Source organism: Bombina bombina, chromosome 3 (assembly GCF_027579735.1).
Source record: "Bombina bombina isolate aBomBom1 chromosome 3, aBomBom1.pri, whole genome shotgun sequence".
Lineage (NCBI taxonomy): Eukaryota > Metazoa > Chordata > Amphibia > Anura > Bombinatoridae > Bombina > Bombina bombina.
Genome location: NC_069501.1, coordinates 1,189,044,175 through 1,189,066,730, shown reverse-complemented (window position 1 = coordinate 1,189,066,730; position 22,556 = coordinate 1,189,044,175). Strand labels below are relative to the sequence as shown.

General features: G+C 40.4%; 1 protein-coding gene across 1 annotated transcript in view; it reads right to left on the bottom strand.

Annotated features, from left to right (window-relative positions):
• Nucleotides 1-22,556, bottom strand: part of SLC36A4 (solute carrier family 36 member 4) — an 879,508-nt gene that overhangs the window by 514,742 nt on the left and 342,210 nt on the right. Inside the window, 2 exon segments of the mRNA XM_053708622.1 lie at nt 6,338-6,462; nt 6,465-6,549. Coding sequence (XP_053564597.1) covers nt 6,338-6,462; nt 6,465-6,549 — 210 coding nt within the window.

Below are 22,556 nucleotides of genomic sequence, written 5' to 3'. Positions count from 1 at the left end.
ATGGAATACCAATACCAAAGCTAAAGTACACGATGATGGGAGGGGACAAGGCAGGTACTTAAACGGGAAGTTACCACTGCCTGTAAAAAACCCTTTCTCCCAAAAATAGCCTCCGAAGAAGCAAGGTATCAAATTTGTTAAATTTGAAAAGTATGAAGCGCAGACCAAGACTCCGTCTTGTAAATCTGTTCAACAGAAGCCACATTTAAAAAAAGGCCCAAGTGAAAACCACAGCTCTAGTAGAATGAGCTGTAATCCCTTCAGGAGGCTGCTGTCCAGCAGTCTCATAAGCTAAATGAATTATGCTTTTTAACCAAAAAGACAGAGAGGCTGCTGAAGTCTTTTGACCTCTCCTCTGTCCAGAATAGACAACAAACAAGGTGAACGTTTGATGAAAACTGTAGTAGCTTGTAAGTAAAACTTTAAAGCACAAACCACGTCCAATATTGTGTAATAGACTTCCTTCTTTGAGGAAGGGATTAGGATACAAGCATGGAACAACTATCTCTTGAGTGATGTACTTGTTAGATACCACCTTAGGAAAAAACCCAGGTTTGGTACGCAAGACTACCTTATCCGTACGAAGGACCAGATAAGGAGAATCACATTGTAACACAGATAACTTGGAGACTCTACGAGTTCGAGGAATTAGCTACCCAAAAGGAACTTCCAAGGTAAAGATTGATATCTATGGAACAAAAAAAGGTTCAAACGGAACTTCTTGAAGAACCTTAAGAATCAGGTTTAAGCTCCATGGGCGGAGCAAACAGTTTTAAACACAGGCTTGACTCTAACCAAAGCCTGAACGTCTAGAATACCGTGCCAGACGCTTGTGCAAAAAAAATAGACAGAGTAAAAATCTGTCCCCTTTTAAGGAATTAGCTGACAACCCTTTTCTCAAAAACATCTTGGAGAAAAGATAATATCCTGGGAATCCAGACTTTACTCCATGAGTAACCCTTGGATTCATAACAATCAGATATTTACACCATATCTATGTTCAATTTCCTAGAGACAGGCTTTCATGTCTGTATTAAGGTATCAATGACTGACTCGGAGAAGCCATGCTTTGATAACATCAAGCGTTCAGTCTCCAGGCAGTCCATCTCAGATTGATTCTATTTAGATGGTTGAAAGGACCCTGAGGTAGAGGGACCTGTCTCAGAAGCAGAGACCGTGATGGAAAGGATGACATGTCCACCAGATCTGCATACCAGGTCCTGCGTGGCTACGCAGGCGCTGTCAAAAACACCAAAGCCCTCTCCTGCTTGGTCTTGACCTCCGGAGGAAATTCCCACTCCCCCGGAAGAAAAGTCTGACGACTTAGAAAATCCACCTCCCAGTTCTCAACACCTGGGATATGGATAGCTGATAGACAAGAGTGAGTCTCTGTCCAGTGAATTATTGTAAGACTTCTAACATCGCTAGGGAACTTCTGTTCCCCCTTGATGGCTGATGTAAGCCACAGTCGTGTATATTGTCCGACTGAGTATGATGTACCTCAGAGTTGCTAACTGAGGCCAAGACTGATGAGCATGGAATATCACTCCCAGTTCCAGAATATTTATTAGAAGGAGGGGTCTCCTCCTAAGTCCACTATCCCTGAGCCTTCAGGGAGTTCCAGACTGCATCCCAACCTAAAAGGCTGGCATCTATTGTAACAATTGTCCCATCTGACCTGCGGAAGGTCATACCCTTGGACAGATGGACCCCGACATAGTCACCAGAGAAGAGAATCTCTGGTCTCTTGGTCCAGGTTTAACAGGGGGACAAATCTGTGTAATCCCCGTTCCTCTGACTGAGCATGCATAGTTGCAGCGGTCTGAAATGTAGACGTACAAACGGTACTATGTGCCCTTGCCGCTACCATTAAGCCGATTTCATTCATGTACTGAGCCACCGAAGGCGCGGATGGGATGAAAAAAACACTGCAGAGATTTAGAAACTTTGACAACCTGGACTCCGTCAGGTAAATTTTCATTTCTACAGAATCTATCAGAGTCCCTAGGAGGGAAACCCTTGAGATTGGGGATAGAGAACTCTTTCCTTGTTCACTTTCCACCCATGTGATCTCAGAAATGCCAGTACTTAACGTCCGTATGAGACTGGGCAATTTGGATGTTTGACGCCTGTATCAGGATGTCGTCTAAATAAGGGGCCACTTCTATGCCCCGCGGTCTAAGGACCGCCAAAGCGACCCCAGAACCTCCATAAAGATTCTTGGGGGCTGTAGATATCACAAAGGAAAGAGCTACAAACTGGTAATGCCTGTCTAGAAAGGCAAACCTGAAAAACGATGGTGATCTTTATGCATCACAATGTGAGGATAAGCATCCTTCAAATCCATTGTAGTCCCTATTGACTCTCTGGATCATAGTTAAGATGGTACGAATAGTTTCCATCTTAAATGACGGAATTCTGAGGAATTGTTTAAGATCTTTAGATCCAAAATAGGTCTGAAGGTTCCCTCTCCTTGGGAACCACAAACAGATTTGAGTAAAAAACTCTGTCCCTGTTCCTCTCTTGGAACTGGATGGATCTCGTACACAATGTAAGAATGCCTCCTTCTTTATCTGGTTTGCAGATAATTGTGAAAGGCGTAATCTCCCCTTTTTTTGGGGGGGGAATCTTTGAAAACCAGAAGATATCTCTGGGATATAATTCCAATGCCTAGGGATCCTGGGCATCTCTTTCCCACGCCTGGGCAAAGAATGAAAGTCTGCCCCCTATAGGATCCGTTACCGGATAGGGGTCTGTTCCTTCATGCTGCCTTAGAGGCAGCAGCAGCCTCCTTGGCTTGCTTATCTTTGTTCCAGGTCCGATTGTCTCCAGACCGCCTTGGACTGAGCAAAAATTCCCTCTTGTTTTGCCTTATAGGAAGAGGATGCCACACCTGCCCTGAAGTTTTTAAAAGGTACGAAAATTAGACTTTTTTTTTTTTTTTGGCCCTTGATTTAGACCTATCCTGAGGAAGGGCATGACCTTTTCCTCCAGTGATATAAGCAATAATCTCCTTCAAACCAGGCCCGAATAGGGTCTGCCCCTTGAAGGGAAGTTAAGTAGCTTATTTATTAAGTCACGACAGCTGACCATGATATAAGCCATAGCGCTCTGCGCCCAGTATAGTAAAAAACAGAATTCTTAGCCGTTAGTCTAGTCAAATGAACAAGGCATCAGAAAACAAAGGAATTGGCTAGCATAAGCTTGTCAAATATATTCATCCAATGGAGTCGCTTAACTGTAAAGCCTCATCAAGAGACTCAACCCAGAACGCCGCAGCAGCAGTGACAGAAGCAATGTATGCAAGGGGCTGCAGGATAAAACCCTGTTGAATAAACATTTTTTATCCATTGGATCTAAAAAGCACAACTGTCCTCGTCAGAGGTAGTGGTACGCTTAGCTAGAGTAGAAACTCTTCTCTCCACCTTAGGAACTGTCTGCCAGAAGTCCCGTGTGGTGGTAACTTTAGAAAACATTCTTCTAAAAAATAGGAGGGGAAGAGAACGGCACACCTGGTCTATCCCATTCCTTATTAAAAAAATTTTTAGTAAACCTCTTTAGGTATTGGAAAAACATCAGTACACACACCGGCACTGCATATTATTTATCCAGTCTACACAATTTCTCTGGCCCTGGCGATTGTACACATTCATTCAGAGCAGCCAAAAGCCTCCCTGAGCAACAAGTGGAGGTTCTCAAGCATAAATTTTAAATGTAGAAATATCAGAATCAGGTTAAATCATCTTCCCTGAGTCAAAAAAAAAAAAAAAATCACCCACAGACTAAGCATATTGTGAGGTAGTATCATACATGGTTTCTTAAGAGCGTCTGTATGCTCTGTATCTACCCCCAGAGCTAACTGCTTTCCTTTAATTTCAGGTAGTCTGACTAATACTGCTGCCAGAATATTATTCACCACCTTGCCATGTCTTGTAAAATAAACGCTATGGGCGCCCTTGATGTACTTGGCGCCATTTGAGCGTGAGTCCCTGAAGCGGGAGTCGAAGGGTCTGACACGTGGGGAGAGTTAGTCGGCATAACTTTCCCCCTCGACAGAATCCCCTGTAAAGAAACGCTATGGGTGCCCTTGATGTACTTGGCGCCATTTGAGCGTGAGTCCCTAAAGCGGGAGTCAAAAGGTCTGACACGTGGGGAGAGTTAGTCGGCATAACTACCCCTACGACAGAATCCTCTGTGATAATGTTTTTAAAGACAAAAAATGATCTTTATTGTTTAACATGAAATCAGTTACATCTGGTACACATTCTAAGATGGGGTTCCACCATGCTTTAAAACATAATGAACACAGAGCTTCCACTATGTCAGACATGTTAGAACAGACTAATAAGTGAGACTAGTAAGCTTGGAAAGCACTTTAAATCAAGTTAACAAGCAAATATATAAAACGTTACTGTGCCTTAAAGAGAAACAAATTTTGCCAAAATTTGAAATAACAGTGAAAAAAGGCAGTTAAAACTAACAAAATTTTTACAGTGTATGTAACAAGTTAGCAGAGCATTGCACCCACTTGCAAATGGATGATTAACCCCTTAATACAAAAAAACAGATTTAACAAAACGAAAAATATGTTTTAAAACAGTCATAACAGCTCCTACTTTTTGAAGCCCTTTTGAGCCCTTCAGAGATGTCCTATAGCATGCAGGGGACTGCTGAGGGGAAGCTGAATGTCACTGTTTGTAATTTTAACTGGCACCAACTGTAACTTTTATACTATAACAGTGGAAAAGCCTCATGAAACTGTTTCTATGCAAAATTTAAGCCAGCCATGTGGAAAAAAACTTAGGCCCCAATAAGTTTATCACCAAACATATGTTAAAAAACGATTAAACATGCCAGCAAAACGTTTTAAAACACATTTTTAAAAGAGTATGTTATCTCTATTAATAAGCCTGATACCAGTCGCTATCGCTGCATTTAAGGCTTTACTTACATTACTTCGGTATCAGCAGTATTTTCTTAGTCAATTCCATTCCTAGAAAAATATTTTACTGCACATACCTTATCTGCAGGAAAACCTGCACGCCATTCCCCCTCTGAAGTACCTCACTCCTCAGAATGTGTGAGAACAGCAAATGGATCTTAGTTACGTCTGCTAAGATCATAGAAAAAACGCAGGCAGATTCTTCTTCCAAATACTGCCTGAGATAAACAGCACACACTCCGGTGCCATTTAAAAATAACAAACTTTTGATTGAAGAATAAACTAAGTAGAAGCACCACAGACTCTCACAAACCTCCTATCTATGTTGAGGCTTGCAAGAGAATGACTGAATATGGCAGTTAGGGGAGGGAGCTATATAGCAGCTTGCTGTGGGTGGACTCTTGCAGCTTCCTGTTGGGAAGGAGAATATATTTCCATAAGTAATGGATGATCCGTGGGACTGGATACACTTAACAAGAGAAAACAAACTTTTTAATTATGAGGTAAAAAGTGAGTTTAAAATCCTCCACTAAGCACAAAATGTAAAGAAAATAACTCATTGTGTAGATCATTTAACAAATCTAAACAAATCAGGATGCTTGCTATTCCCAGAAAACCTCTGGATACACTGTTTCCAATGCAGCAAAGGATCTGGGTAAGATATGTAAATTAGGTTCACAATGACTCACTTTTTTACTTCAGTCTGCTTTCACGCAGACTCCCTTAAGCCATAGCATCGCTGTATACAAAGCTTTTAAACTTAGATAGTGTTAGGTATAGAGATTCAGTTGGTTTTTGCCACTCATTAGCTTTAAAAAGTTTTTTTTTTATTCACCTAGCAGAGATTCACCTACTCCCAGCTGATGAGTGGCAAAAACCATGAAACAGCTGTCCAGGGATCGTCTGAATCACTGTACTATCCCTAGCTAAGCTTAAGAAGCTTGTTATACAGTGATGCTATGGCATAAAGGGAGTCTGTGTAATTGCAGACAGAAGCAAAAAAGTAAGTCATTGTGAACCTCATTTCATATCGTACCCAGAATTCTTTGCTGCATTGGAAAACAGTGTATCCAGAGGTTTTATTTTGTGCTTAGTAGAGGGATTTTAAACTCACTTGTCACCTCCCATAATTTAAAACGTTGTTATATTATCAAATTTGCTAGTACTCATGATATTCTTGGTTGAAGAAATACCTAGTAGGAGCACTACATGCAAGGAAATAGTGGTTCTTGCATATGGATAACACTTTTTTATCTAATAAACTAGGAAAGCTTGGGTTCAAACTGAATAGCAAATCAATATTAAACAATATAATGTTCACATTCAAAACATATTTTTTTAGATATATTTATATATATAAATGTTTAAAAACAAGCTGAATCAAAAAGTACTCACTCTTAAAACATGCTGGTAAACTATGACTAGACTGATTGCCATAGAAAGGTTTGCCAAGAATGAACATATTGATAAGTTCTTCAGATCCCGAATAAAAACAAGTAGAATCATGAATGGAAGAAAACAATAGCATATAAAAGTCGTAAATCAAGATCTAGACTCCACCCAGCTTCCATGTGTTGCGGATGACTGATAGAAAAAGCTTCACAAACCTGTGAAATTAAGATCACATAGAATGTATGAACATTATTACAGTTAATAAAGAATTCACATGAACAGCAATGAAACGTTTTTTTTATTATTTTAAATTTTCGTACTTTACCCTTATGTTTTTGTATCACATATGTTAACCCAAATACAAACACATATATTAAAGTTAGTTACAAATTAATCAAGACAAAAAAGGGAAATTAACATATAATTTTACTATAAAATTCACTAGAATGTCGATTAGAACCTGGTTTCTCAACAGCCGGGCCGTGGCCCAGTACCGGGCCGTGATAGCCCTGCTGGTGGGCCCCGACATGTCATGCCCCCTACTGCACACCAGGGGCAGACTAAGACCAATCAAGGCCCCAGGAACACTGTCTCACACTGATCGAAATGTATTACATTTTATGCAAACATGGTAGCCTCCCTGCCCTGCCCCCAACCTCCAGAGCCAGGGCCCCCACTAAACCCACACTTATTTGCTTAGTTACTGATAGGGCAACTGAAAACTCCAGCTTAAGGAATGCACCAGGATCCGTGGAGATGCCATTTGTGGGCCCCCCTACTTGCTATTCCCTCGGCCCAGGTCCTATTTGGCCTAGCTGATCAGCCTGCCCCTGCTGCTCACTTTATATATATATATCTAAACTAACGGGCCCTAGACATGTCTAGCTAAAATTTACTGGGCCTTGAGATCACTTTGGTTGAGAACCACTGGATTAGAAAATAGAAGTGAAGGAACAGCATTTAGACCTGTGCTGGCAATAACACCAGAGAAAAAAAAATGACAGTAAACATAATAATGATTTCTATTTATGTTATACAAATAAATATCCAAAACACAAAAAATACAAAAGAAACACAAGATAATATTTTAGCCTTACAAAGATATGGTTATTGTTTTATAGGAACCAGAAAAAAAAAAAAAACTTTTGAAAATGATATAAACTTACCATTTTGGTTTCCTTTCAATAAGCTAAAACTGGGCTAGAAAATTCGTTAAAAAGTGAGCTGAAAATAGATTGTGATAAATGAGAAGTTTTCAGCTCCACAGTGTAAAGAGGGCTTTTTTGAGCATCCGAAAACCCGTTTGCAAGTGAGAGAATTAGCTGAAATTGTGACATTGAAATCGAAAAGCTGCCTTTTCAGACCAAAAAACAGCCGAAATGATCAAAGCCATTATTGATAAAATAGAGGAAGACTTATTGTGATGGGTTAAAGGGACAGTCAACACCAAAATTGTTATTGTTTAAAATATAAACACCTTTACCCCCCATTCCCCAGCTTTGCAAAACCAACATAGTTATATTAATATACTTTAAAACATTTAAACGTCAAAATTTCTGCTGTTTCTAAGCCACTAAAGACAGCCTCTTATCACATGCTTTTTTATTAGCTTTTTACAACAGGAGACTGCTAGTTCATGTGGGCCATATAGATAACATTGTGCTCACGCCCCTGGGTTGTGGGTGACATTGCACTAATTAGCTAAAATGCAAGTCAATACATAATAAATAAATAGCCATGTGATCAGGTGGCTGTCAAAAGAGGCTTAGATACAAGGTAATAACAGAGGTTAAAAGTAAATTAAAGGGACAGTAAAGTCCTAATTAGTCCTAATTAGACATTCATGATTTAAACAGAGCATACCATTTTAAAAAAAACTTTGCAATTTACTTTTATTATTTCATTTGCTTCCTTCACTTGTTATCTTTTGCTGAAAAGGTTATCTAGGTAAGCTCAGGAGCAGCAAATAACCTAGGTTCTAGCTGCTGATTGGTGCTGCATATATATATACCGATTGTCATTGGCTCACACATGTGTTCAGTTAGAAACCAGTAGTGCATTGCTGCTCCTTAACAAATGATACCAAGACAATGAAGCACAATTGATAATAGAAGTAAACTGGAAAATTGTTTAAAAGTGTATGTTTGTGGTATGTTGAGGTTTACAATTCAGAAAACAAGTATTTGTGCACTTTATATAAAGATTAGCCCTAAAAGTAGAGCTTGTTGCTCTTTTTTGAACTAATCAAAAACAACTTCTATGTATCCTGATTAGACAACATGAGACATTTAATATATGATGAATTTAGGTATTAACTACAGACTTAGGTGTTAATAATGATAAGGATTTATAAATAAGATATATATCATATGTTCAATATATATCTAAATGAGAGCCACAGATGGAGTAGAAATACTGACACGGTCTTAATCAGTAATGATAGTAACAGGAATGAGACAGAATGATCTCCTTTTACTTCACGCATTCACACACATCCTAAAATATATACAAGTTCAGACACTCCGCAGACACACATTGTTTGTTTGTAACTGATATTGCGGATAACAGGATTTGCCCAATAATGCAGACTGGTGAAAACAAACAGGCAGGTAAAGAAGCTTAAAGGCTTTAGTTTTGTTTGTGTACGTTACCTGCCTTGAGGAACGTGAGTGTTCCGTTACCGCACTGGGAGATCCGTGTCTGGGACTGGCAGCGTGTGTGAATGCGGCTTACTTCCGGGTAGCGGTAAAAAAGTAGATCCGGCCGTTCAATGATCCAAGTTTGATAATAACAAAGTTGCGACAAGATCATAAGAGATTCAAAGGTAGCAAAAGTAAATATTGGAGTTGTTACTTTGCTCAGGATTCAAGTGATAGGAGACCTGAAATAAGAATAGCTACAACAGAGTAGGTATGACTTCAATAATCAGGCAGTGAATGAATGTTACAGGTAGTCCTTAAATAGGGAGGAGACCACATAGGAGGGGTTAGAGTTAAAGGTATACCACAATGTTCTACCTAAATCATGAAAGATTTTTTGGGGGGTTTCATGTCCCTTTAAGCGAACCATGTTGGCTGTGAAAAACTGGGGGAATGGGTAATAAAGGAATTATAATTCTTTTTTAAACAATAACACATTTGGAGTTGACCATTTCTTTAATCTTCCTTTATCTGTTGATAAAAATGAATATTTTCACAATTTATATCAACTTCAGATGAAAACTAGAGCAGATTTAAAGAGTGTAAGTAAAACGTTAACGCCTAGATTTAGAGTTCTGCGTTAGCCGTCCAAACCAGCGTTAAGGGGTCCTAATGCTGGTTTTGGCCGCCCGCTGGTATTTAGAGTCACTCAGGAAAGGGTCTAACGCTCACTTTCCAGCCGCAACTTTTCCATACCGCAGATCCCCTTACGTCAATTGCGTATCCTATCTTTTCAATGGGATCTTTCTAACGCTAGTATTTAGAGTCTTGGCTGAAGTGAGCGTTACACCTCTACCGGCAAGACTCCAGCCGCAGAAAAAAGTCAGGAGTTAAGAGCTTTCTGGGCTAACGCCGGTTCATAAAGCTCTTAACTACTATGCTCTAAAGTACACTAACACCCATAAACTACCTATGTACCCCTAAACTGAGGTCCCCCCACATCGCCGCCACTCTAATAAAAAAATGTAACCCCTAATCTGCCGACCGCACACCGCCGCAACCTACATTATCCCTATGTACCCTAATCTGCTGCCCCTAACATCGCCGACACCTACATAATATTTATTAACCCCTAATCTGCCCCCCCAACGTCGCCGCTACCTAACTACACTTATTAACCCCTAATCTGCCGACTGGACCTAACCGCTACTCTAATAAATGTATTAACCCCTAAAGCTAAGTCTAACCCTAACACTAACACCCCACTAAGTTAAATATAATTTAAATCTAACTAAATAAATCTTATTAAATAAATTAATCCTATTTAAAGCTAAATACTTACCTGTAAAATAAACCCTAATATAGCTACAATATAACGAATTATATAACGAATATTGTAGCTATTTTAGGATTTATATTTATTTTACAGGTAATTTTGTACTTATTTTAACTAGGTAGCTTTTAAATAGTTAATAACTATTTAATAGCTACCTAGTTAAAATAAGTACAAAATTACCTGTAAAATAAATCTTAACCTAAGTTACAATTAAACCTAACACTACACTATCAATAAATTAATTAACTAAACTATCTACAATTATCTACAATTAAATCAACTAAACTAAATTACAAAAAATAAAAAAAGATTACAAGAATTTTAAACTAATTACACCTACTCTAAGCCCCCTAAAAAAATAACAAAGCCCCCCCCCAAAAAAAAAATGCCCTACCCTATTCTAAAATAAAAAGTTAACAGCTCTTTTACCTTACCAGCCCTTAAAAGGGCCTTTTGCGGGGCATGCCCCAAAGAAAACAGCTCTTTTGCACGTAAAAAAAAAAAATGCAATACCCCCCCCCAACATTACAACCCACCACCCACATACCCCTAATCTAACCCACCCAAACCCCCCTTAAAAAACCTAACACTAAGCCCCTGAAGATCTCCCTACCTTATCTTCACCACGCCGGGTATCACTGATTCGTCCATAAGAGGGTCCGAAGTCTTCATCCTATCCGGCAAGAAGGGGTCCAGAAGAGGGTCCGAAGTCTTCATCCTATCCGGCAGGAAGAGGACATCTGGACCGGTAGACATCTTCATCCAGGCGGCGTCTTCTATCTTCATCCATCCGGCGCGGAGCGGGACCATCTTGAAGCAGCCGACGCGGATCCATCCTCTTCTTCCGGCGACTCCCGACGAATGAAGGTTCCTTTAAGTGACTTCATCCAAGATGGCGTCCCTCGAAATTCTGATTGGCTGATAAGATTCTATCAGCCAATCGGAATTAAGGTAGGAAAAATCTGATTGGCTGATGGAATCAGCCAATCAGATTCAAGTTCAATCCGATTGGCTGATTGTATCAGCCAATCAGATTGTGCTCGCATTCTATTGGCTGTATGGAACAGCCAATAGAATGTGAGCTCAATCTGATTGGCTGATTGGATCAGTCAATCGGATTGAACTTGAATCTGATTGGCTGATTCAATCAGATTTTTCCTACCTTAATTCCGATTGGCTGATAGAATCCTATCAGCCAATCAGAATTTGAGGGACGCCATCGTAAATGACGTCACTTAAAGGAACCTTCATTCGTCGGGAATCGCCGGAAGAAGAGGATGGATCCGCGTCAGCTGCTTCAAGATGGTCCCGCTCCGGATGGATGAAGATAGAAGACGCCGCCTGGATGAACATGTCTACCGGTCAGGATGAAGACTTCGGACCCTCTTCTGGACCTCTTCTTGCCGGATAGGATGAAGATTTCGGACCCTCTTCTGGACGGATCATGATACCCGGCGTGGTGAAGATAAGGTAGGGAGATCTTCAGGGGCTTAGTGTTAGGTTTTTTAAGGGCAGTTTGGGTGGGTTAGATTAGGGGTATGTGGGTGGTGGGTTGTAATGTTGGGGGGGAGGGTATTGTATGGGTTTTTTTTACATGCAGAGCTGTTTTCTTTGGGGCATGCCCCGCAAAAGGCCCTATTAAGGGCTGGTAAGAGAATAGAGCTGTTAACTTTTTATTTTAGAATAGGGTAGGGCATTTTTTTTATTTTGGGGGGGCTTTGTTATTTTTTTAGGGGGCTTAGAGTAGGTGTAATTAGTTTAAAATTCTTGTAATCTTTTTTTATTTTTTGTAATTTAGTTTAGTTTATTTAATTGTAGGTAATTGTAGGTAGTTTAGTTAATTAATTTATTGATAGTGTAGTGTTAGGTTTAATTGTAACTTAGGTTAGGATTTATTTTACAGGTAATTTTGTACTTATTTTAACTAGGTAGCTATTAAATAGTTATTAACTATTTAATAGCTATTGTACCTAGTTAAAATAAATACAGAGTTGCCTGTAAAATAAATATAAATCCTAAAATAGCTACAATATAATTATTCGTTATATTCTAGCTATATTAGGGTTTATTTTACAGGTAAGTATTTAGTTTTAAATAGGAATACTTTAGTTAATAATATTTATTTTATTTCGTTAGATTTTAAAAAAAATTATCTTAGGGGGGTGTTAGTGTTAGACTTAGCTTTAGGGGTTAATACATTTATTAGAGTAGCGGTGAGGTCCGGTCGACTGATTAGGGTTTAATACTTGAAGTTAGGTGTCGGCGATGTTAGGGAGGGCAGATTAGGGGTTAATACTATTTATTATAGGGTTTTTGAGGCGGGGAGTGAGGCGGTTTAGGAGTTAATACATTTATTATAGTGGTGGCAAGGTCCGGTCGGCAGATTAGGGGTTAATAAGTGTAGTTAGGTAGCGGCAACGTTGGGGGGGGGCAGATTAGGGGTTAATAAATATAATATAGGGGTCGGCGATGTTAGGGGGCAGCAAATTAGGGGTAGGTTGCGGCGGTGTACGGAGCGGCAGATTAGGGGTTAATAATAAAATGCAGGTGTCAGCGATAGCGGGGGGCGGCAGATTAGGGGTTAATAAGTGTAAGGTTAGGGGTGTTTAGACTTGGGGTTCATGTTAGGGGTGTTAGGTGCAGACTTAGAGAGTGTTTCCCCATAGGAAACAATGGGGCTGCGTTAGGAGCTGAACGCTGCTTTTTTGCAGGTGTTAGGTTTTTTTTCAGCTCAAAAACATAATTTATCTAAGAACTTACCTGATAAATTCATTTCTTTCATATTGGCAAGAGTCCATGAGCTAGTGACGTATGGGATATACATTCCTACCAGGAGGGGCAAAGTTTCCCAAACCTCAAAATGCCTATAAATACACCCCTCACCACACCCACAATTCAGTTTAAACGAATAGCCAAGAAGTGGGGGTGATAAGGAGCGAAAGCATCAAACAAGGAATTGGAATAATTGTGCTTTATACAAAAAAATCATAACCACCACAAAAAGGGTGGGCCTCATGGACTCTTGCCAATATGAAAGAAATTAATTTTATTACATAAATTATGTTTTCTTTCATGTAATTGGCAAGAGTCCATGAGCTAGTGACGTATGGGATAGCAGATACCCAAGATGTGGAACTTCCATGCAAGAGTCACTAGAGAGGGAGGGATTAAATAAAGATAGCCAATTCCACTGAAAAAAATAATCCATAACCCAAATCAAAATGTTTTAATCTTAAAATGAAAAAAAATGAAATTATAAGCAGAAGAAGCAAACTGAAACAGCTGCCTGAAGTACTTTTCTACCAAAAACTGCTTCAGAAGAAGAAAAAAACATCAAAATGGTAGAATTTAGTAAAAGTATGCAAAGAAGACTAAGTTGCTGCTTTGCAAATCTGATCAACAGAAGCTTCATTCTTAAAAGCCCAGGAAGTAGAAACTGACCTAGTAGAATGAGCCGTAATCCTTTGAGGCAGGGATTTACCCGACTCCACATAAGCATGATGAATCAAAGATTTTAAACCAAGATGCCAAAGAAATGGCAGAAGCCTTCTGACCTTCCTAGAACCAGAAAAGACAACAAATAGACTAGAAGTCTTCCTGAAATCTTTAGTAGCTTCAACATAATATTTCAAAGCTCTAACTACATCCAAGGAATGTAAAGATCTCTCCAGAGAATTCTTAGGATTAGGACACAAAGAAGGGACAACAATTTCTCTACTAATGTTGTTAGAATTCACAACTTTAGGTAAAAAATTAAATGAAGTCCGCAACACCGCCTTATCCTGATGAAAAATCAGAAAAGGAGATTCACAAGAAAGAGCAGATAACTCAGAAACTCTTCTAGCAGAAGAGATGGCCAAAAGGAATAAAACTTTCCAAGAAAGTAATTTAATATCCAGAGAATGCATAGGTTCAAACGGAGGAGCCTGTAAAGCCCTCAGAACCAAATTAAGACTCCAAGGAGGAGAAATTGACTTAATGACAGGCTTAATACGAACCAAAGCCTGTACAAAACAATGAATATCAGGATGATTAGCAATCTTTCTGTGAAGAAGTACAGAAAGAGCAGAGATTTGTCCTTTCAAGGAACTTGCACACAAACCTTTTTCCAAACCATCCTCAAGAAACTGTAAAATTCTAGGAATTCTAAAAGAATGCGAAGTGAAGAACACCAAGAAATGTAAGTCTTCCAAACTCGGTAATAGATCTTTCTAGACACAGATTTACGAGCCTGTTACATAGTATTAATCACTGAGTCAGAGAAACCTCTATGACTAAGCACTAGGCGTTCAATCTCCATACCTTCAAATTTAATGATTTGAGATCCTGATGGAAAAATGGACCTTGAGATAGAAGGTCTGGCCTTAACGGAAGTGGCCAAGGTTGGCAACTGGACATCCGAACAAGATCCTCATACCAAAACCTGTGGCCATGCACGAGCCACCAGCAGTACAAACAAACGCTCCATTAGGATTTTGGAAATCACTTTTGGAAGAAGAACTAGAGGCGGAAAGATATAAGCAGGTTGATAATTCCAAGGAAGTGATAATGCGTCCAACGCTTCCGCCTGAGGATCCCTGGATCTGGACAGATACCTGGGAAGTTTCTTGTTTAGATGAGAGGCCATCAGATCTATTTCTGGAAGTCCCCAGATTTGAACAATCTGAAGAAATACCTCTGGGTGAAGAGACCATTCACCCGGATGTAACGTCTGGCGACTGAGATAATCCGCTTCCCAATTGTCTATACCTGGGATGTGAACCGCAGAAATTAGACAGGAGCTGGATTCCGCTCATACAAGTATCCGAGATACTTCTTTCATAGCCTGAGGACTGTGAGTCCCCCCTTGATGATTGACATATGCCACGGTTGTGACATTGTCTGTCTGAAAACAAATAAACGATTCTCTCTTCAGAAGAGGCCAGAACTGAAGAGCTCTGAAAATCGCACAGAGTTCTAAAATGTTGATTGGTAATCTCGCCTCCTGAGATTCCCAAACCCCCTGCGCTGTCAGAGACCCCCATACAGACCCCCAACCTGAAAGACTCGCATCTGTTGAGATCACAGTCCAGGTTGGACGAACAAAAGAGGCCCCTTGAATTAAACGATGGTGATCCAACCACCAAGTCAGAGAAGATCAAACATTGGGATTTAAGGATATTAATTGTGATATCTTTGTATAATCCCTGCACCATTGGTTCAGCATACAAAGCTGGAGAGGTCTCATGTGAAAACGAGCAAAAGGGATCGCGTCCGATGCAGCAGTCATGAGACCTAGAATTTCCATGCACAAAGCTACCGAAGGGAATGATTGAGACTGAAGGTTTCGACAAGCTGAAACTAATTTCAGACGTCTCTTTTCTGTTAGAGAAAAAGTCATTTACACTGAATCAATTTGGAAACCCAAAAAGGTTACCCTTGTCTGAGGAATCAAGGAACTCTTTGGTAAATTGATCCTCCAACCATGTCTTTGAAGAAACAACACAAGTTGATTCGTATGAGATTCTGCAGAATGTAAAGACTGAGCAAGTACCAAGAAATCGTCCAAATAAGGAAATACCGCAATACCCTGTTCTCTGATTACAGAGAGAAGGGCACCGAGAACCTTTGAAAAGATCCTTGAAGCTGTTGCTAGGCCAAACGGAAGAGCAACAAACTGGTAATGCTTGTCTAGAAAAGAGAATCTCAGAAACTGATAGTGATCTGGATGGATAGGAATATGAAGATATGCATCCTGTAAGTCTATTGTAGACATATAATGCCCTTGCTGAACAAAAGGCAGAATAGTCCTTATAGTCACCATTTTGAATGTTGGTATCCTTACATAACGATTCAATATTTTTAGATCCAGAACTGGTCTGAAGGAATTCTCCTTCTTTGGTACAATGAACAGATTTGAGTAAAACCCCTGACCCCGTTCCAGAACTGGAACTGACACAATTACCCCAGATGACTCCAGGTCTGAAACACATTTCAGAAACGCCTGAGCCTTTACTGGGTTTACTGGAATGCGTGAGAGAAAAAAATCTTCTCACAGGCGGTCTTACCTTGAAACCTATTCTGTACCCTTGTGAAACAATGTTCTGAATCCAAAGACTTTGAATCAAATTGATCCAAACATCTTTGAAAAATCGTAACCTGCCCCCTACCAGCTGTGCTGGAACGAGGGCCGCACCTTCATGCGGATTTGGGATCTGGTTTTGACTTTCTTAAAGGCTTGGATTTATTCCAGACTGGAGAAGGTTTCCAAACGGAAATTGTTCCTTTAGGGGAAGGGTCAGGCTTTTGTTCCTTATTCTGACGAAAGGAACGAAAACGATTAGCAGCCCTATATTTACCTTTAGATTTTTTGTCCTGAGGCAAAAAGGCTCCCTTCCCCCCAGTAACAGTTTAAATTATTGAATCTAACTGAGAACCAAATAATGTATTACATTGGAAAGAAAGAGAAAGCAACGTTGACTTAGAAGTCATATCTGCATTCCAAGACTTAAGCCATAAAGCTCTTCTAGCTAAAATAGCTAAAGACATATACCTGACATCAATTCTAATGATATCGAAAATGGCATCACAAACAAAGTTAGCATGTTGAAGAAGTTTAACAATGCTATAAGCATTATGGTCTGACACTTGTTACGCTAAAGCCTCCAACCAGAAAGTGGAAGCTGCAGCAACATCAGCCAAAGAAATAGCAGGTCTAAGAAGATTACCTGAACATAAATAAGCCTACCTTAGAAAGGATTCAAGCTTCCTATCTAAAGGATCCTTAAAAGAAGTACTATCTGCCGTATGAATAGTAGTACGTTTAGCAAGAGTAGAGATAGCCCCATCAACTTTGGGGATTTTTTCCCAAAACTCTAATCTATCAGATGGCAAAGGGTACAATTTCTTAAACCTTGGAGAAGGAGTAAATGAAGTACCCAGACTATTCCATTCCCTAGAAATTACTTCTGAAATAGCATCAGGAACTGGAAAAACTTCTGGAATAACTACATGAGGTTTAAAAACTGAATTTAAACGCTTATTAGTTTTAATATCAAGAGGACTAGACTCCTCCATATCTAATGCAATCAACACTTCTTTAAGTAAAGAACGAATAAACTTCATCCTAAACAAATATGAAGATTTATCAGTGTCAATATCTGAGGCAGAATCTTCTGAACCAGATAGATCCTCATCAGAAATAGATAAGTCAGAATGATGGCGGTCATTTAAAAATTCATCTGAAATATAAGAAGTTTTAAAAGACCTCTTACGTTTACTAGGAGGAGGAATAACAGACAGAGCCTTCTGAACAGAATTAGAAACAAATTATTTTACATTAACAGGAACATCCTGAACATTAGATATTGAAGGAACAACAACAGGTAATGGATTATTATTATTGGAAATATTATCTGCGTTTGATAGTTTATCATGACAACTAACACAAACAACAGCCGGAGGAACAGTTACCAAAAGTTTACAACAAATGCACTTAGCTTTGGTAGAACCGACATCAGGCAGCGTCTTTCCAGAAGTAGATTCTGATCCAGGGTCAGGTAGTGACATCTTGCAATATGTAATAGAAAAATCAACATATAAAGCAAAATTATCAAATTCCTTAAATGGCAGTTTCAGGAATGGGAAAAAATGCAAAACAAAACAAGACTCTAGAAACCAGAAGCAACAAAAATTGCTTGCACGGGCGATATGGAGATTTTGAGCTCCATACCACATCAAAAACAAGCGGTGTTTTGACGTGCTTGTGCACATCAATGGGGAGAGCCAGCAAAAAAAAAAAAGCTTAACGCAGCTCCATTGATGTCTATGGGGAAAAAGAAAAATATAATTTATGCTTACCTGATAAATTTATTTCTCTTGTAGTGTATCCAGTCCACGGATCATCCATTACTTGTGGGATATTCTCCTTCCCAACAGGAAGTTGCAAGAGGATCACCCACAGCAGAGCTGCTATATAGCTCCTCCCCTCACTGCCATATCCAGTCATTCGACCGAAACTAGCCGAGAAAGGAAAAACCATAGGGTGCAGTGGTGACTGTAGTTTAATAAAAATTTAGACCTGCTTTAAAAGGACAGGGCGGGGCCGTGGACTGGATACACTACAAGAGAAATAAATTTATCAGGTAAGCATAAATTATGTTTTCTCTTGATAAGTGTATCCAGTCCACGGATCATCCATTACTTGTGGGATACCAATACCAAAGCTAAAGTACACGGATGATGGGAGGGACAAGGCAGGAACTTAAACGGAAGAAACCACTGCCTGTAGAACCTTTCTCCCAAAAACAGCCTCCGAAGAAGCAAAAGTATCAAATTTGTAAAATTTTTAAAAGGTGTGAAGCGAAGACCAAGTCGCAGCCTTGCAAATCTGTTCAACAGAGGCCTCATTTTTAAAGGCCCAGGTGGAAGCCACAGCTCTAGTAGAATGAGCTATAATCCTTTCAGGGGGGCTGCTGTCCAGCAGTCTCATAGGCTAATCGTATTATGCTCCAAAGCCAAAAGGAGAGAGAGGTTGCCGAAGCTTTTTGACCTCTCCTCTGTCCAGAGTAAACGACAAACAGGGCAGATGATTGACGAAAATCTTTAGTAGCCTGTAAGTAAAACTTCAAGGCATGGACTAAGTCCAGATTATGCAAAAGACGTTCCTTCTTTGAAGAAGGATTAGGACACAATGATGGAACAACAATCTCTTGATTGATATTTCATGTTAGAAACCACCTTAGGTAAAAACCCAGGTTTGGTACGCAGTACTACCTTGTCTGAATGAAAAATCAGATAAGGATAATCACAATGTAAGGCAGATAACTCCGAGACTCTTCGAGCCGAGGAAATAGCCATCAAAAACAGAACTTTCCAAGATAAAAGTTTAACATCAATGGAATGAAGGGGTTCAAACGGAACTCCCTGAAGAACTTTAAGAACCAAGCTTAAGCTCCACGGGGGAGCAACAGTTTTAAACACAGGCTTAATCCTAACCAAAGCCTGACAAAATGCCTGGAGTTCTGGAACTTCTGCCAGACGCTTGTGCAAAAGAATAGACAGAGCAGAGATCTTTCCTTTTAAAGAACTAGCTGATAAGCCTTTGTCCAAACCCTCTTGGAGAAAGGACAATATCCTAGGAATCCTAACCTTACTCCATGAGTAACTCTTGGATTCACACCAATAAAGATATTTACGCCATATCTGTAATCTGTAACAAGGAAGCTTGGCGTTCTGGCGAGATGCCATGAGATCCAGTTCTGGTTTGCCTCAACGATGGAACAGTTGAGCAAACACCTCCGGATGGAGTTCCCACTACCCCGGATGAAAAGTCTGACGACTTAGAAAATCCGCCTCCCAGTTCTCTACACCTGGGATGTGGATCGCTGACAGGTGGCAAGAGTGAGACTCTGCCCAGCGAATTATCTTTGAGACTTCTAACATCGCTAGGGAACTCCTGGTTCCCCCTTGATGGTTGATGTAAGCCACAGTCGTGATGTTGTCCGACTGAAATCTGATGAACCTCAGTGTTGCTAACTGAGGCCAAGCTAGAAGAGCATTGAATATTGCTCTTAACTCCAGAATATTTATTGGGAGGAGTTTCTCCTCCTGAGTCCACGATCCCTGAGCCTTCAGGGAGTTTCAGACTGCGCCCCAACCTAGAAGGCTGGCATCTGTTGTTACAATCGTCCAATCTGGCCTGCGAAAGATCATACCCTTGGACAGATGGACCCGAGAAAACCACCAGAGAAGAGAATCTCTGGTCTCTTGATCCAGATTTAGTAGAGGGGACAAATCTGAGTAATCCCCATTCCACTGACTTAGCATGCATAATTGCAGCGGTCTGAGATGCAGGCGCGCAAATGGCACTATGTCCATTGCCGCTACCATTAAGCCGATTACTTCCATGCACTGAGCAAGCATTTAGAAGTTTTGATAACCTGGACTACGTCAGGTAAATTTTCATCTCTACAGAATCTATAAGAGTCCCTAGGAAGGAGACTCTTGTGAGTGGTGATAGAGAACTCTTATCCACGTTCACTTTCCACCCATGCGACCTCAGAAATGCCAGAACTATCTCTGTATGAGACTTGGCAATTTGAAAGCTTGACGCCTGTATCAGGATGTCGTCTAGATACGGAGCCACCGCTATGCCTCGCAGTCTTAGAACCGCCAGAAGTGAGCCCAGAACCTTTGTAAAAATTCTCGGGGCAGTGGCCAACCCGAAGGGAAGAGCTACAAATTGGTAATGCCTGTCTAGAAAGGCAAACCTTAGGAACCGATGATGATCTTTGTGAATCGGTATGTGAAGGTAGGCATCCTTTAAGTCCACTGTGGTCATGTACTGACCCTCTTGGATCATGGGTAGGATGGTCCGAATAGTTTCCATTTTGAATGATGGAACTCTGAGGAATTTGTTTAAGATCTTTAGATCCAAGATTGGTCTGAAGGTTCCCTCTTTCTTGGGAACCACAAACAGATTTGAATAAAATCCCTGTCCTTGTTCCATCCGCGGAACTGGATGGATCACTCCCATTAAAGGGACAGTATACACTCATTTTCATTTAACTGCATGTAATAGACACTACTATAAAGAATAAGATGCACAGATACTGATATAAAAATCCAGTATAAAACTGTTTAAAAACTTACTTAGAAGCTGTCAGTTTGGCTCTGTTGAAAAGGTAGCTGGAAAGCCCACTGCAAGTGGCAAATAAGACACTCCCCCCCTCCCCCTTCTTTTGCATATGAAAAGACCCTTTACACAAACAGGAGCAAGCTGGAGTAGGTAGTCGAGCGTATTCACATAAAACTTTGGGGCTTGGTTAGGAGTCTGAAAATCAGAGCAATGTTATTTAAAAATAAGCAAAACTATACATTAATTTAAAAAAAAAACTTTATGGGCTATATAAATAGATTATCTACAAAACATTTATGCAAAGAAAAAATGAGTGTATAATGTCCCTTTAATAGGAAGTCTTGCACACAGCTTAGGAATGCCTCTTTCTTTATCTGGTTTGCTGAAAGATGAAATCTCCCTTGTGGAGGAGAAGCTTTGAAGTCCAGAAGATATCCCTGAGATATGATCTCCAACGCCCAGGGATCCTGAACATCTCTTGCCCACGCCTGGGCGAAGAGAGAAAGTCTGCCCCCCACTAGATCCGTTTCCGGATAGGTGGCCGTTCCTTCATGCTGTCTTGGGGGCAGCAGCAGGCTTTCTGGCCTGCTTGCCCTTGTTCCAGGACTGGTTAGGTTTCCAGGCCTGTCTGGAATGAGCAACAGTTTCCTTTTGTTTTGAAGCGGAGGAAGCTGATGCTGCTCCTGCCTTGAAATTTCGAAAGGCACGAAAATTAGACTGCTTGGCCTTTGATTTGGCCCTGTCCTGAGGAAGGGTATGACCCTTGCCTCCAGTAATGTCAGCAATAATTTCCTTCAAGCCAGGCCCGAATAAGGTCTGCCCCTTGAAAGGAATGTTGAGTAATTTAGACTTTGAAGTCACGTCAGCTGACCAGGATTTAAGCCATAGCGCCCTACGCGCCTGGATGGCGAATCCGGAATTCTTAGCCGTTAGTTTAGTCAAATGAACAATGGCATCAGAATCAAATGAGTTAGCGAGCTTAAGCGTTCTAAGCATGTCAATAATTTCATTCAATGGAGCTGTCTGGATGGCCTCTTCCAGGGCCTCAAACCAGAATGCCGCCGCAGCAGTGACAGGCGCAATGCATGCAAGGGGCTGTAAAATAAAACCTTGTTGAATAAACATTTTCTTAAGGTAACCCTCCAATTTTTTATCCATTAGATCTGAAAAAGCACAACTGTCCTCAACCGGGATAGTGGTACGCTTTGCTAAAGTAGAAATTGCTCCCTCCACCTTAGGGACCGCCTGCCATAAGTCCCGTGTAGTGGCGTCTATTGGAAACATTTTTCTAAATATAGGAGGTGGGGAAAAGGGCACACCGGGTCTATCCCACTCCTTGCTAATAATTTCTGTAAGCCTTTTAGGTATAGGAAAAACGTCAGTACACACCGGCACCGCATAGTATCTATCCAGCCTACACAATTTCTCTGGAATTGCAACTGTGTTACAGTCATTCAGAGCAGCTAATACCTCCCTAAGCAATACACGGAGGTTCTCAAGCTTAAATTTAAAATGAGAAATCTCTGAATCAGGTTTCCCCAAGTCAGAGATGTCACCCACAGACTGAAGCTCTCCGTCCTCATGTTCTGCATACTGTGACGCAGTATCAGACATGGCTCTTACAGCATT